This window comes from Herpailurus yagouaroundi, unplaced genomic scaffold, assembly GCF_014898765.1.
Source record: "Herpailurus yagouaroundi ecotype Mexico unplaced genomic scaffold, PumYag 139, whole genome shotgun sequence".
In the NCBI taxonomy this organism is placed as follows: Eukaryota; Metazoa; Chordata; class Mammalia; order Carnivora; family Felidae; genus Herpailurus; species Herpailurus yagouaroundi.
The window spans coordinates 22220711-22234128 of record NW_024412394.1 but is presented as its reverse complement, the minus strand read 5'-3'; the positions used below and the strand labels follow the sequence as shown (position 1 = coordinate 22234128).

Genomic DNA, 13418 nt, shown 5'->3' with positions numbered 1-13418 from the left:
AGAGGGAGACACAGAATCGGAAACAGGCTCCAGGCTCCGAGCCATCAGCCCAGAGCCTGACGCGGGACTCGAACTCACGGACCGCGAGATCGTGACCTGGCTGAAGTCGGACGCTTAACCGACTGCGCCACCCAGGCGCCCCAATGATAGCACCATTTCTGAGATTTCTGGCAGACGGATATGTCTACAGGCTTAGGCGTTGTTTTAATATAGTGAAATATTTGAATGTGTCACAGTTATTCTGTCTGTTAGATAAAGGTGACTATATGATGAGGGGCTTGGGATTGATGACCTGGGGAAGGAACTCTTAGATTTTATTCTCTTAAAAATGATTTAACTTGGGGGGATATCTCAATGTAGGAAATCTGTGCTGCCTTTGATGTTAAAGAAGAAACATACAAAAGTTTGATGCAGAAAGGCCAGCAGATGCTTGCAAGATGCCCCAAATCTGCAGAGACAATTGACCAAGACATAAATAACTTGAAAGAAAAATGGGAATCGGTGGAAACCAAACTCAATGAAAGGAAAGTATGTGCTTTAATTAATGTAATAGAATGAATGTTTTATTTCATGAGATTTATTTAATCTCTGAGTAGAATTAGCAGTGGAACTTTTAATGACCCCATGTTTAAATTTTCTTTGTATACATTTGGAGGTATCATGGGGTCAATTGAAAATAGTATTCTCTTTCACACAGGAGGATAGAGTTAAAGCAGTCTGTTCCAACACAGATCATAGATCACGTGTTTCTAGGTATATTTTTAAATTTGTGAACCACTCGAATCCTGGATTGTTAAATAATTCTAATCACACTTACTTATGTATATAGTGGGAAGGGAAAGAGGGAGGTCAAGAGAGTGAGATGATTGTGTATATAATAAGCACTTCCATGACAAAAGTCCATGAAAAGGGATTAAAAATATCACTGTTTAATGCTACAAGAATAATGATAGGCGAGGAATAGTAGATTGTATTTCCTCACTGACAGACCATAATGTATATATATTTCACATCAGTTTGACCCCCCAGATTAATCATGTGAATGTCAAGTTTTCTTTTTATATAGAGATATAAAAGACATCTGTTTAGTGATTGCATTCTGTGGTTCATTGACCTCAAATCCCAATTTTAGTGTATATCAGATTATTTTTAGCTGCAGAGAGATCTCACTCTACTAAAAGGGGTTTGGTTTGCCATTATTTTAGTGAAGGCCCATTACACTCATAAACTGTTTAGGTAATACAGAAATACAGATTAGGTATAAAGAAAGGGTGGATGGGAAGGAAGTCTGCCAGAGAGTGGTTAAACTGTGGGGGGAAGACACTTAACTATCATCAAATACTAAATGATCTGCCTTTGCAGACTAAACTGGAAGAGGCCCTCAACTTGGCAATGGAGTTCCATAATTCCCTCCAAGACTTCATCAACTGGCTAACCCAGGCTGAACAGACCCTAAATGTAGCTTCTCGGCCAAGTCTTATCTTGGACACAGTCTTGTTTCAAATCGATGAACACAAGGTATGATGTAACTCAGATGGATAGTATTCTTATTTCAGACTTTTTTAGACCACAGACTGTTTTCATGTCAGAAGTATGAATTTGGTAGTTTAGAAACTTTATTTTGTCCTTTAAAATGGTTTCAGCTTATGACACCAGAAGCACTTATAAAACAGAACAGTTTTTCATGTGTTTCTAATTCCACCCTTCTTTTTGGGAAAGGTCTTCGCCAATGAAGTAAATTCTCACCGTGAGCAGATAATAGAGCTGGACAAAACTGGGACCCACCTGAAGTATTTCAGTCAGAAACAAGACGTTGTCCTAATTAAGAATCTACTGATCAGTGTACAAAGTCGGTGGGAAAAAGTGGTTCAGCGGTTAGTAGAAAGAGGGAGATCTTTGGATGATGCAAGGAAAAGAGCCAAGCAGGTAAACCTTTCTAAACTAGTCAATAAATCAGTTTTAGGTATTGAAATATATATGATGACATTCAAGTCCTTTTATCCTAGGCTGTATTGGTTGTAACAATCATGGCACAGGGCCAAGGTGTTTATATCCGAAAAGGGCCTAAGTTTCAATGATAACATCATGTTTTGCCCTAGCACCTTCTGGTCCTGGGGACTAATCTTGAAAAGACTGATTATAGCTTGGCTTCATAGACCCACTGTTACTAAGATCCAAAAAGAGGCTCAAGTTTTTTGTTACTGGGTTTGTTTTTTTCCTTTGTGCTTGCAATCTCCACTCTCATAGCTGGAGTAAGTCATCAGACTTTAGTATATTGCTACCTTGTGTTTAGTCCTAAGCCAGACTTTGTCCACAAACTCTGAGGGCTGAGAGGCAGACACTGGCCCTCCAGACAGCTTCCTGAAAGGGCTGATTCTGTGTCTAAGCTGCTCGGTACTCCTCACCTTTCTGAATTTTTACGCTTGTTGACAAGCTCTCATTTCTTCTCTGGTATTTTGATACAGTTCCACCCTGCTTTTATTTTTTTATTTTTTTATTTTTTCAATATATGAAGTTTATTGTCAAATTGGTTTCCATACAACACCCAGTGCTCATCCCAAAAGGTGCCCTCCTCAATACCCATCACCCACCCTCCCCTCCCTCCCACCCCCCATCAACCCTCAGTTTGTTCTCAGTTTTTAAGAGTCTCTTATGCTTTGGCTCTCTTCCACTCTAACCTCTTTTTTTTTTTTTCCTTCCCCTCCCCAATGGGTTCCTGTTAAGTTTCTCAGGATCCGCATAAGAGTGAAACCATATGGTATCTGTCTTTGTCTGTATGGCTTATTTCACTTAGCAGAACACTCTCCAGTTCCATCCACGTTGCTACAAAGGGCCATATTTCATTCTTTCTCATTGCCACGTAGTACTCCATTGTGTGTATAAACCACAATTTCTTTATCCATTCATCGGTTGATGGACATTTAGGCTCTTTCCATAATTTGGCTATTGTTGAGAGTGCTGCTATGAACATTGGGGTACAAGTGCCCCTACGCATCAGTACTCCAGTATCCCTTGGGTAAATTCCTAGCAGTGCTATTGCTGTCCACCCTGCTTTTAAATGAATTGTTTGAACCTTTTTTCCTTTTTCTTTTCATCTAGAGAATCTCACGGGTCTCACAAGGAGCTCCCCTAACTCTCTTCACCTACTATTAATATGCCATTCTTAGGCTAAACACAAAAAAGAAGTAGAATTATGTGTCTCTCTACTCTGGGAGAGAGATGTGCCCACCTTGTTTGGCAACTATCTTTGAATTTTACTAGAAACTCTGTGTAACGTTGAGGCTGAATTTTATAATGAGTCTTTTTGCCCCATTCAGTTCCATGTTTTTGTAATTGGTATTGGACTCCATTCTTCTGGGGATCCAGGCTCAGTTGGGTGATGTAAAAGATGTCTGGGAGTCAAATGTTTCTGTGATTAATGCTCTCAGCATACATTTGTTAACAGCTTAGAAATGACAAATTGCATTGTTGTAGGATTACATGCCGTATTATTTCTTTTTTTGAGTGGGATGTATGATGTGTTCAATGTTATCTGTGAGACTGTGGAATAGAATCGGTCTCTTCTTGTTTTTATGAGACAGTATTAATGATAAGCCTGACATTCTTCTCTGCACCGAGCAGTGTCCTCGGTAGTATGGGCATTTCTTGAGTTGTGAACATCTAATTTATAGAAGTCTTTCTCCTTTCTCCATGTCGTCAATTTTATTTTCTCATTTGGCTTAGTCTGTAAGAATTTTCTACTGCTTTTAGGTACAAAAGTATGGCATTTCTTGTATTTATGTGGCTTAAAAATAGTTTTTAAAGCAGGACCAGTCTTAGAACCTGTGCGTTTGTATCATTAAACTTACCATCTGTTATAGCCTATATTAATTGTGGTAAGACCACCAAACACTGCGACTATTTCTTTATTTCTCACTATCCCACTTTCTTAGTTTGGGGCTCAGATGTTGATCATAGTTCTCTGACTTTGGCGGTTTATATACCTCTTCTGGCCTCTTTATTTTTGTATTTAAATTGATTGGAGTTGTGGGAAGGAGGGGTCAGGAGAGCAGGTTTGTGATGAGGTGATCTCAGTGGGCGCTGCCAGCTTTGTGATCCCGTGCTCTTATTGTGCTGATTGTTAAATGTCTTCTTGTTATTTCTTTATTAGTGTGCTTTGATATAAAGCAGATTTTATTTTGATTACTTCTGTTTTTGTTATGTATCTGTTCACTTAAGTTTATTATGAGAAATAATTTATAACCAATTTCACAATTTGGGATCCAAAAATAGTACCCGCTAGTTCTCTGTGATAAACAGAAAAGAGACTGTGGCTGAAGCCAAGTATACATAGCACCAGAATATTGCAAAATCATGGAGGCCAAAGAGAATTCTATTTTGTTAGAATTCAAGTGCTGTGGGTGCTCTTACATATAAAACCAGTAAGTGAGGCCCAGGCGTTAAGTTGAGGATTTTGGTAGTAGCAGTAAAGATACTGAACGCCTTTTGTATTAAATAGGAATGTTATGGACTTGTACTGTTGTTATTCTTTTACTTTTTTAAGGCGAGCTTATTAACTTTATCCTTTGTCTTTCCCTTTTTGTTCCTGTTCCTTAACATGGGAATTAAACATCTTAGAAGTAAACCTAGATCTGTCGGTGACAGCAGTGGGCAAATCAAATTCTCTTGAGAGTTTACGTTAATTGCTAAGCAGAAGGAAAGGGAGGGAAACTCTCCCTGGTGTTCCCTGTTTCTAGGCTCATTTCTATTTTTGTTAAAGTTTATATGTTTCAATGAGTTACAACAAAGTGACCGTGGGGGCCCGACCACAGAAGCCAAGAGTTAGTAAGACATGGCGAACCCAATAAAGCTACTACTTTCTTCTTTTTTAGGGGAAATTTGAATTAAGTATTTTAAACATTTTCATTAATACTAATTCCTATTTTATTTATTTTATTTTTTTAATGTTTATTATTTTTGAGAGAGAGAGAGAGAGAGAGACAGAGAGAGAACAAGCAGGGAAGGGGCAGAGAGGGGGAGACACAGAATCTGAAGCAGACTCCAGGCTCAGAGCTGTCAGCACAGACCTGACGCAGGGCTCGAACTCACAGACTGCGAGATCATGACCTGAGCTGTAGTAGCCGCCCAACTGACTGAGCCACGCAGGCGCCCCTATTAATTTCTATTTTAAAAATATAGGGAGCATACCAGGAAATTCTCTGGATTGAGATGTGTATTTCTTTTACAGTTCCATGAAGCTTGGAGTAAACTTATGGAGTGGCTAGAGGAGTCAGAGAAGTCTTTGGATTCTGAACTGGAAATTGCCAATGATCCAGACAAGATAAAAACACAGCTTGCACAGCATAAGGTGGGTCTATAATTAGGAATAGCATATATGTCATTCTGTATCTCAAGATCACCTTTTAAATCCTTACTTGGTTGTGTATTTATTCATCACTAGAAAAAAAAAAAAGGTGTCCTCTGTGGACCTCTGTTAAATTTAAAACCAGCTGCCCATCACATTGGTCAAGTAGCAATAGTATCTTTACTCTCTGCTGACCATCCCACCATCATTCTAGGATTACTGTTAACAAAAAATATACAAAATTAAAGCTGGCAGTGTTCTACAATCTAGAACTTAAAAGATTGAGAGGGGGTCAAGTGTTGGCGTCTCAATTTTTCACTTATCTGTCTTGTCTTGTAATTTCTTTCGTAGACCAAATGCTATGCAGAAGATAATTTTATACCAAAAAGTAATAAATTTTGCCAGATAGATTCTTTCAAACAGTTATGTGGGGAAAATTGGTTGCCTCTGCACAAACTGGTGTTTTGTTATGTATATGTGGTATATGAAATTCTATCCTTATCCTCAAAGACATAGAGTCAGTGGCTTCCTTATGTAGACTAGAAGATGCAGAAACATATTATTTTATATTTTCTGCCTTTTATATTCCTACTACATTGCATTCAAAGAACATCCCCCCCCCCATCTTTCTCAACTCTTGAATTTGGGTCTGTCATTCTGGTTATAAAGTGATCATCAGCCTTCAGGGTGAGTGCAGTAGGTAAAAGGAGAGTGGTTCTTGCAAAAACTATAAAGTTTTAAGCATCTATCTATCTATCTATCTATCTATCATCTATTATTGCTTGACACATGATAATTTTTGAAAGCTGTAAAAAATGGGGTGATGTAAGGTTTATCATCATCAGAAAATTCTAGCCATCATATTCATACCGATTGATAGCTTCCATGCTGGTTGTTAAGTCACCTCGGGAGGTCACGATCCTAGGATGACAGAAAGAAGCTGTTCTTTGACTAGCTGAGGGCGTGTGAGTGGCTCATTCTGCTGGCACCCTCTACCTGTGAGCTGCCACCATGTTCAGTACTGAGAGCACAGTGAGGGGGAGCAGCACCTTCCTTCCTTCCCCTGATGGAGAAACGAGAGCCTCCTTCTCAAAATACACTGCCTGTTTGAACTTGAACATAGATATCATGTCATGGAGTCTTAGGAAAGTATATTGTGTGTTTAAGTTGGAGAATCCTAGAAATAAGAACACGTGAGGAACCCTTCTAGATCCTCTCTTTTTCCTGGTGTGACTTGTTACCAAAGTCAGCATTTGTCTGAGATAAGGGTACAAGGCACATGAAGCCAATTTTAAAATAAGTCTTTTCTTTCCTCTTTTGGCTATTTTTCTGTCTTTTAAAGAGTGTTCATCTATCCTGTATTCAGCTGTAACATTTTTTTATGTATCTGCTCTTTTGAGGAAAATTTGTCAATGCCATGATTCTAAAACTAATATTCTATTTAGAATAACAAGAAAAAATAATAATTACAGAAAGCAAACTTTAGAAATAGTGTGGTATTGTAATAGTGTTTATTGCTAAAAAAAAAAATCCCAAATGTAGTGGCCTCCTATTATAAGACCAAGTAAACATCTTAGTCATATTAAGACACCTAAAGTGTCTGGGTTTTAAAGGCAATAAAAATGCATTAGGTAATGGTAACCAAGATTATTTTAGAAAATTATACATTTGCATAGCATTTTACTCTCTAAGGTGATTCTAATGTGCTACCAGGAGTTAGAATCACTGTGTTAGTGTTTTCATAATATATTATGAGCTTGTAACATGCCCATTAAGTTGACCTTCCTTCCTTCACACCTCTGAGATTGTATATGCAATAGCAGTGGTCTCATTCTTGCTATTACACACTTACAAACACACACAAAATGTAAGGTGATAATGAGAGAGGCCTGCAAAGACAGTATCCCTACTTTAGAAAAGCTTTTAATTGAGTTGTGTAGACAGATTATATAATCCATCTTTCCCACACATAGAAATTTTCATACACAAACATGCAGATTAACAATGTAAAAAATAGGAAAGTATAGATGTCACATTAGCAATATAGCTATTTGATACTGGAAAAGTAATCTGTAGATCTTGAGAGACGTTCGTAGGGCATCATAGAGTTGGGGAGGAGGGGTATAGGCTTGCCAAGGGGTGTGAATTGAAGGGGCAGTAGGTCGGAACATAGGAATCTTGAGATGTGGTTCTTATTTGCCTCTCACCCTGGCTCACAGATGAAATTATACGTATCATCATTGTAAACATCCAAAATGTGTGACAGCAGATCTAGTTGACCAAAACAAAATGAAACAAAACAAAAAAACCAAAAACCCACAAAAAAAAAACAAAACCTGTAGTAAATTTACACATTATGAGTCACTCTGTGTCCACATAGACCTTTATTTAGTTACTCATTGAGTGTTAACTACTTTTTCCTCTCCAAAATCTTGGGTTTCTCAATAGCAGATTAGCAATTCCATTTTATTATAACTAGTATACTATTTGTGGTTTATAGCTGTGAAAGATTCAAGATTTGTTGTGCTTTGAAATCACTTTCTTCATAATAGTAGGCTTCTGGGAAAAATAAGTTCTTCAGTTTGAAAATGTAAGGATTCTTTTCCACCCTGGTGTGTTCCTGTGTAGACAACAGCACTACACCATCTGTCCTGTTTGCTGATGTCTTCCTCTGTTTAGATTCCTTTTATTAGGGATGCCTTTTGTGATGTCTGTTACCTATTTAATAGTCCTAAGTAGAAATGCACATTGTTTTCCTGTTAAATATATAGGAGTTTCAGAAATCACTTGGAGCCAAGCATTCTGTCTATGACACCACCAACAGAACGGGACGTTCTCTGAAGGAGAAAACCTCCCTGGCTGATGACAACCTGAAACTGGATGACATGCTGAGTGAACTCAGAGACAAATGGGATACCATCTGTGGAAAATCTGTGGAAAGGTAAAATGTTCTTTAAGGCAGTTTGGTTACCTTGTAGGCTTCTTTCAAACATACAGTAGTGATGCTTTGTGGGAACTTTCTAGGAACCTAAATACCTCCTTTAAGAAGTTGTTTCTTCTCTCTAATGCCCCACTTACACAGTGTCTGTATGGAGAAGGCTTTGTTGTTCATTTTTACTTATTTTTAACTCCTCAGTTCACTCAAAAGTGGTATCATTCTCTAAGCATATTATCTGATAGCTGACTTGCTGTTGTTTTCCATAAGCTAATTTCCATGTAACTACTGGGGTGGTCTCTTTAAAAAGTAAGTTTGATCTTATCATTTCCCTTCCTCATACCTTTTAGGAACTTATTATACCTTGAGTGTGAGCCAAAACACAGGCTCCTTTATGTGTCGTGCAAGGTCCTACCAATCTGACCCCAGTGTTTGCTTCCAACTTCCATCTACTCCTTCCCAGTCTTCTTTCTCATTACACTTGAACCAGTTGAAATATGTAGTAGTAGAAGAATTCAAATATCTTAGAAATGTTTTCAAATATTTCATAGATCCATAGTCTAATTACTTTTGTCAGTATCAAGATTGAATGGAATATTATATTCTAATAATAAAATTATATTAGAAAAGGAAATTAAAGTATATTCTAAAGAATATATGGAAGGAATATAGAAATTTGGGGGTTGGGTTTTAAAAAGCTTTAAAACCTGGGGCACCTGGGTGACTCAGTCGGTTAAGTGCCTGACTCTTGATTTCAGCTCAGGTCATGATCTCATGGTTCACTAGATCGAGCCTCTGGTCCAGCTCTGCATTGACAGCATAGAGCCTGTTTGGGATTCTCTTTCTCCCCTGCCTACTCGTGCTCTCCTTCTTTCTCAAAATAAATAAATAAACATTAAAAAACATATTTAAAACCTTCAATATCAAAAGGTTATCTGCTTTTTTTTTTTTTAATTTTTTTTTTCAACGTTTATTTATTTTTGGGACAGAGAGAGACAGAGCATGAACGGGGGAGGGGCAGAGAGAGAGGGAGACACAGAGTCGGAAACAGGCTCCAGGCTCTGAGCCATCAGCCCAGAGCCCGACGCGGGGCTCGAACCCACGGACCGCGAGATCGTGACCTGGCTGAAGTCGGACGCTTAACCGACTGCGCCACCCAGGCGCCCCGGTTATCTGCTTTTTTACTAAGTCATATAAATGACTTCATGGCAGAGAGATACGTGAATACAAGGGGATGAAGATGGGGCAGGCTAGGACTATAGACAACATTTGGCAGATTGAGGGATGATGAAAATGTTCAGTTTCTTGATCATGATGATAGTTACATGAGTCTATACATGTGTTAAAATTCATAGAACTGTACACCCAGAAAAATTAAGCTTACTGTATGATAATTTAAAATATAAAAAAAAAATTTAGGGGTGCCTAGAAGGCTTAGTCGGTTCAACATCTGACTCTCGATTTTGGCTCAGGTCATGATCTCATGGTTTGTGCGTTCAAGCCCTGCATTGGGCTCTGTGCTGGCAGCATGGAGCCTGCTTGGGATTCTTTCTCTCCCTCTTTCTCTGCCCCTCTCCATTCATGCATGTTCTCTCTCAAAATAAATAAATAAACATTGAAACAATATATTAAAAAATTTTAAGGCATATTTTTTTACGAAGAAACCAAAGGGCTATTGATTTCTAGAGGTGATGATGAGGGAATTTTCTGAGAACACATGCTATGTATTTAAGGAATAAAAAAGAAAATTTGAGAAAAGTTTTGTTATTTTCTAAGGAAAGCAAAGAAACAGCAGTGAGTACCAATATATTATTTTTTCTTTGAGTACCCTCAACCTTCATAAATGGATTTTAGATTTTCAGATATGTAGGGTGGCTTTTTTGTTGCTCACATTGATTTTTCCACCTTCTTCCTCAGACAAAACAAACTGGAGGAAGCCCTGTTATTTTCTGGACAATTCACCGATGCCTTGCAGGCCCTCATTGATTGGCTGTATAGAGTTGAACCCCAGCTGGCAGAAGACCAGCCTGTCCATGGAGACATTGATTTAGTGATGAATCTGATCGATAATCACAAGGTATCATTATCTGGGACATTTTATTTATCTCATTTGATTATCATGAGTATAGAAGAAAATGTAACCCCTTAACTCAGCCTTTTAAAAACTAGAGACTGCATATCATACTGCATACCAGTCTTTAATAATGATATATGTGTACCTACGAGCAGAATCAGGAAGCCAACTTGAAAAGTGAGTCAGAAAAGGTACTTTATCAGTGAGATACTTTTTTTTTTCTTTTTTCAACTTCCAAATCTAAAACCTTTTAGAACTTAGAAAATGATTTTATTCTCTGGTGCTTCATGTTCCAAGAATGTTTTACAGTCTTTCATTATTCGTGGAAAGAATTATGGAATATAATTTAAAATTCTTCATTCATTTACCCGGAACTTGGTCATTGCATAAGTGTATGGATTTGTAACATGATCTCTGGGGGTCAAGACAGGCTGCTTTTTTGTTTTTAAAAACTGTTTTAAACTTGCCCCTTTTAACTGCAGCAATTGATGAGATATCAGTATACGCTGTGAGGGACTTGATTATTACTTCAGAAAAACGGTTTCTTGCAACCTCCTGAAGGGTATTCAAAATTTTTGTGCCGGTAAAAAGGAATGTACAAGACATCCAGCTGATACGGAGTGTAAGGTCCTAAATTATGGTAAAATGTTGTATTACAACCTAAAGAACCTTGAAAACAACCTCGCGGGCACAGTACTAACGTGGAGTGGTGGTATCAGAGTAGACTTTATATACAGGTATCATACAGCACTGTATGTGAATCCGTGTTGTGTTTCTTTCTCTTCATTATTTTTGAGTTCAGGAAATTCATTTCCTTTTAAAATGTTTTCTTTATATTTCCCTAGCTATCCTGTTTTGATCTTACATATTCCTTTTTAAATGGTTGGTCCTTTCAGCATATTTATTTCCCCTCTCCTTGTTCTGTTATCTCATTATATCTATAAAAGAGTGTTACATTTGAATATTATCAAAAAATCGAAGAATAAATGAAGGACAGGGATCAGGCCTACAGAAATCAAAAATTTTAAGTTTTGTTACTTGCCTGTATTGAAACAAATGTTTTGTGCATGATTAATATAAACTTTTTTATGCCCTGGCATTCATTCAATGAGTAATGAATAGTGTAATGTTACTTTTTACATAAATGCCATTTGTATAAACTCACTGTCTAAACATTTACTCCCTTCGGCACTTGCCAGGTTTTTTTATATATTAAAGGTCATCAAGAATGAGTTAATCATTCAGCATTAGTAATGCAATTGGAAGGCTCAGGCTTAAGTATACAAAGTACATTGGAAAGTCTTCTCAGAACTATTGGACTTGTCCTATCACAAACAGATTGTATAGACACTGTATTTCCTATGCCTATGTATGGATGTGTGTCTCTGTGTGTCTGTCTGTCTATCTGCAGGCATATCTCATTGAACACTATCAGAGTGAAATCAAGCAAAGAATTCATCACACTGTTTGGTTTGTTTTAGATGGACTCCTTTTTATGAATGATTTGATTGTCAGAATAGAAACTCATGGATATAGCCAAAATTATGAAATGTGATTAGTGATACTCATTTGTGACCATTTTTTAGAAAAATAAGTTAACTTTATTCTGTACATAATATTAATTACTTGAAAGATGTAGCTGCATATACAGAATTTTGGATCAGAAATGAAGTACCCTGGGCTCATTTCTTGGATTACGTCTGTGGTCAAAGGAAGCCAGTTCAACTCCTGGCACCTCAGAGTTCATCAAAATTAGGCAAGGGGTGGGGGGAAGCTTTTCTTCCAAAATGACAAAGATTTAAGCCTCTAAAGTTTGACATTCTAGGTTAGCTCTCAGGATACTGTGAAAGTTGAAGCCATGCTACAGAGAAGAAGACTGCATGGCAAGTCCCTGTACAATTCCCTGCCATTACCTCCAAAACCCCCATGTGACAGCCCAGGACTGCTTAGTTATTTGTTAGTCTGTTAGATATGTTTATTAACTAAGAGTAATGAGGTAGCCAGCACATTCTAGGCACTTAGAGTAATGATTTGAGAGGAGCTGGGATGCCATACTAAAGAATCGTAGAAAAAAAAAGAATTTGATTCTTTTGTGTAAACTGAAATAAAGAATAGCTGCCAATATTTAAATCCAATGTGTCATTAAAAAAAATCGGGTTTGTTCACTCAGGAGAATGTTACAAGATTGAACAGATTTATACAAGACCGTGCTCTGGTGGGAGCAGTATGCCACGACTCAGCTTCTAAAGATTCTGTGAAAAGTGTGTGTCATTAAGCTGTAGGTCTTAGAGATTGGTACATGATGTCATGTGTACGTATATTCCAAGCAGTGTCTTTTACTGGCTTGATTTTATAATTAAAAATTATTTTTTCTAAAAACATGGTCTTTTAGGCTTTCCAGAAAGAACTGGGGAAGAGGACCAGCAGTGTGCAGGCCCTGAAGCGCTCGGCACGAGAGCTCATAGAGGGCAGCCGAGACGACTCCTCCTGGGTCAAGGTCCAGATGCAGGAACTAAGCACACGCTGGGAGACTGTGTGTGCACTTTCTATATCAAAGCAGACCCGATTGGAAGCAGCCCTGCGTCAGGTAAATGTCATGCAAATTGCATCTGGACATAGTGAGAAAGGTTTCGAAGCCTCAACGAGAACTGCTCTTGTGAGGAACTGTTCCGTTCCCCCTTTTCTTAACTGGGACAGTCATGAGAAGGAGATTCTTAGAACATCCTTGCCTTGGTCTTCCTGACAAGAATTTAAATTACTCACAGAGAAAGTTGCCTCATCTTTACATAAAAGTGCTGCTCTATTAATTTTTCAGCTTCAATGTGCAATGGGCTGCCCTGTATCTAAAATCAGATTGTTCAAATGGTGAATTAATCTTCATATAGGCCTCTGTGATATATTAGAGGTATTACATTTGTAAAATGTAGTACCATATATCTTTATCTTTTTAATGGGAATAATGCATATCATTAATCAGTTTAAGACTTTTTTTCACTGAGAAGAGAAATCTATACTAACAAGCATATTTGGGGATCTTATTTGCGGTGTGTGTGTGTGTGTGTGTG

At 37.8% G+C, this 13418-nt stretch overlaps 1 protein-coding gene across 25 annotated transcripts in view; it reads left to right on the top strand.

The window, feature by feature from the left end:
* The window catches only part of DST (dystonin), a 510899-nt gene that overhangs the window by 473839 nt on the left and 23642 nt on the right, over positions 1–13418 (top strand). For all 25 annotated transcript variants that reach the window (XM_040473816.1, XM_040473833.1, XM_040473814.1 and 22 more), the window contains 7 exons: positions 361–528; positions 1363–1518; positions 1720–1926; positions 5228–5347; positions 8116–8285; positions 10197–10356; positions 12746–12940. In XM_040473816.1, coding sequence (XP_040329750.1) covers positions 361–528; positions 1363–1518; positions 1720–1926; positions 5228–5347; positions 8116–8285; positions 10197–10356; positions 12746–12940 — 1176 coding nt within the window. The remainder of the gene's footprint in view (positions 1–360; positions 529–1362; positions 1519–1719; positions 1927–5227; positions 5348–8115; positions 8286–10196; positions 10357–12745; positions 12941–13418) is intronic.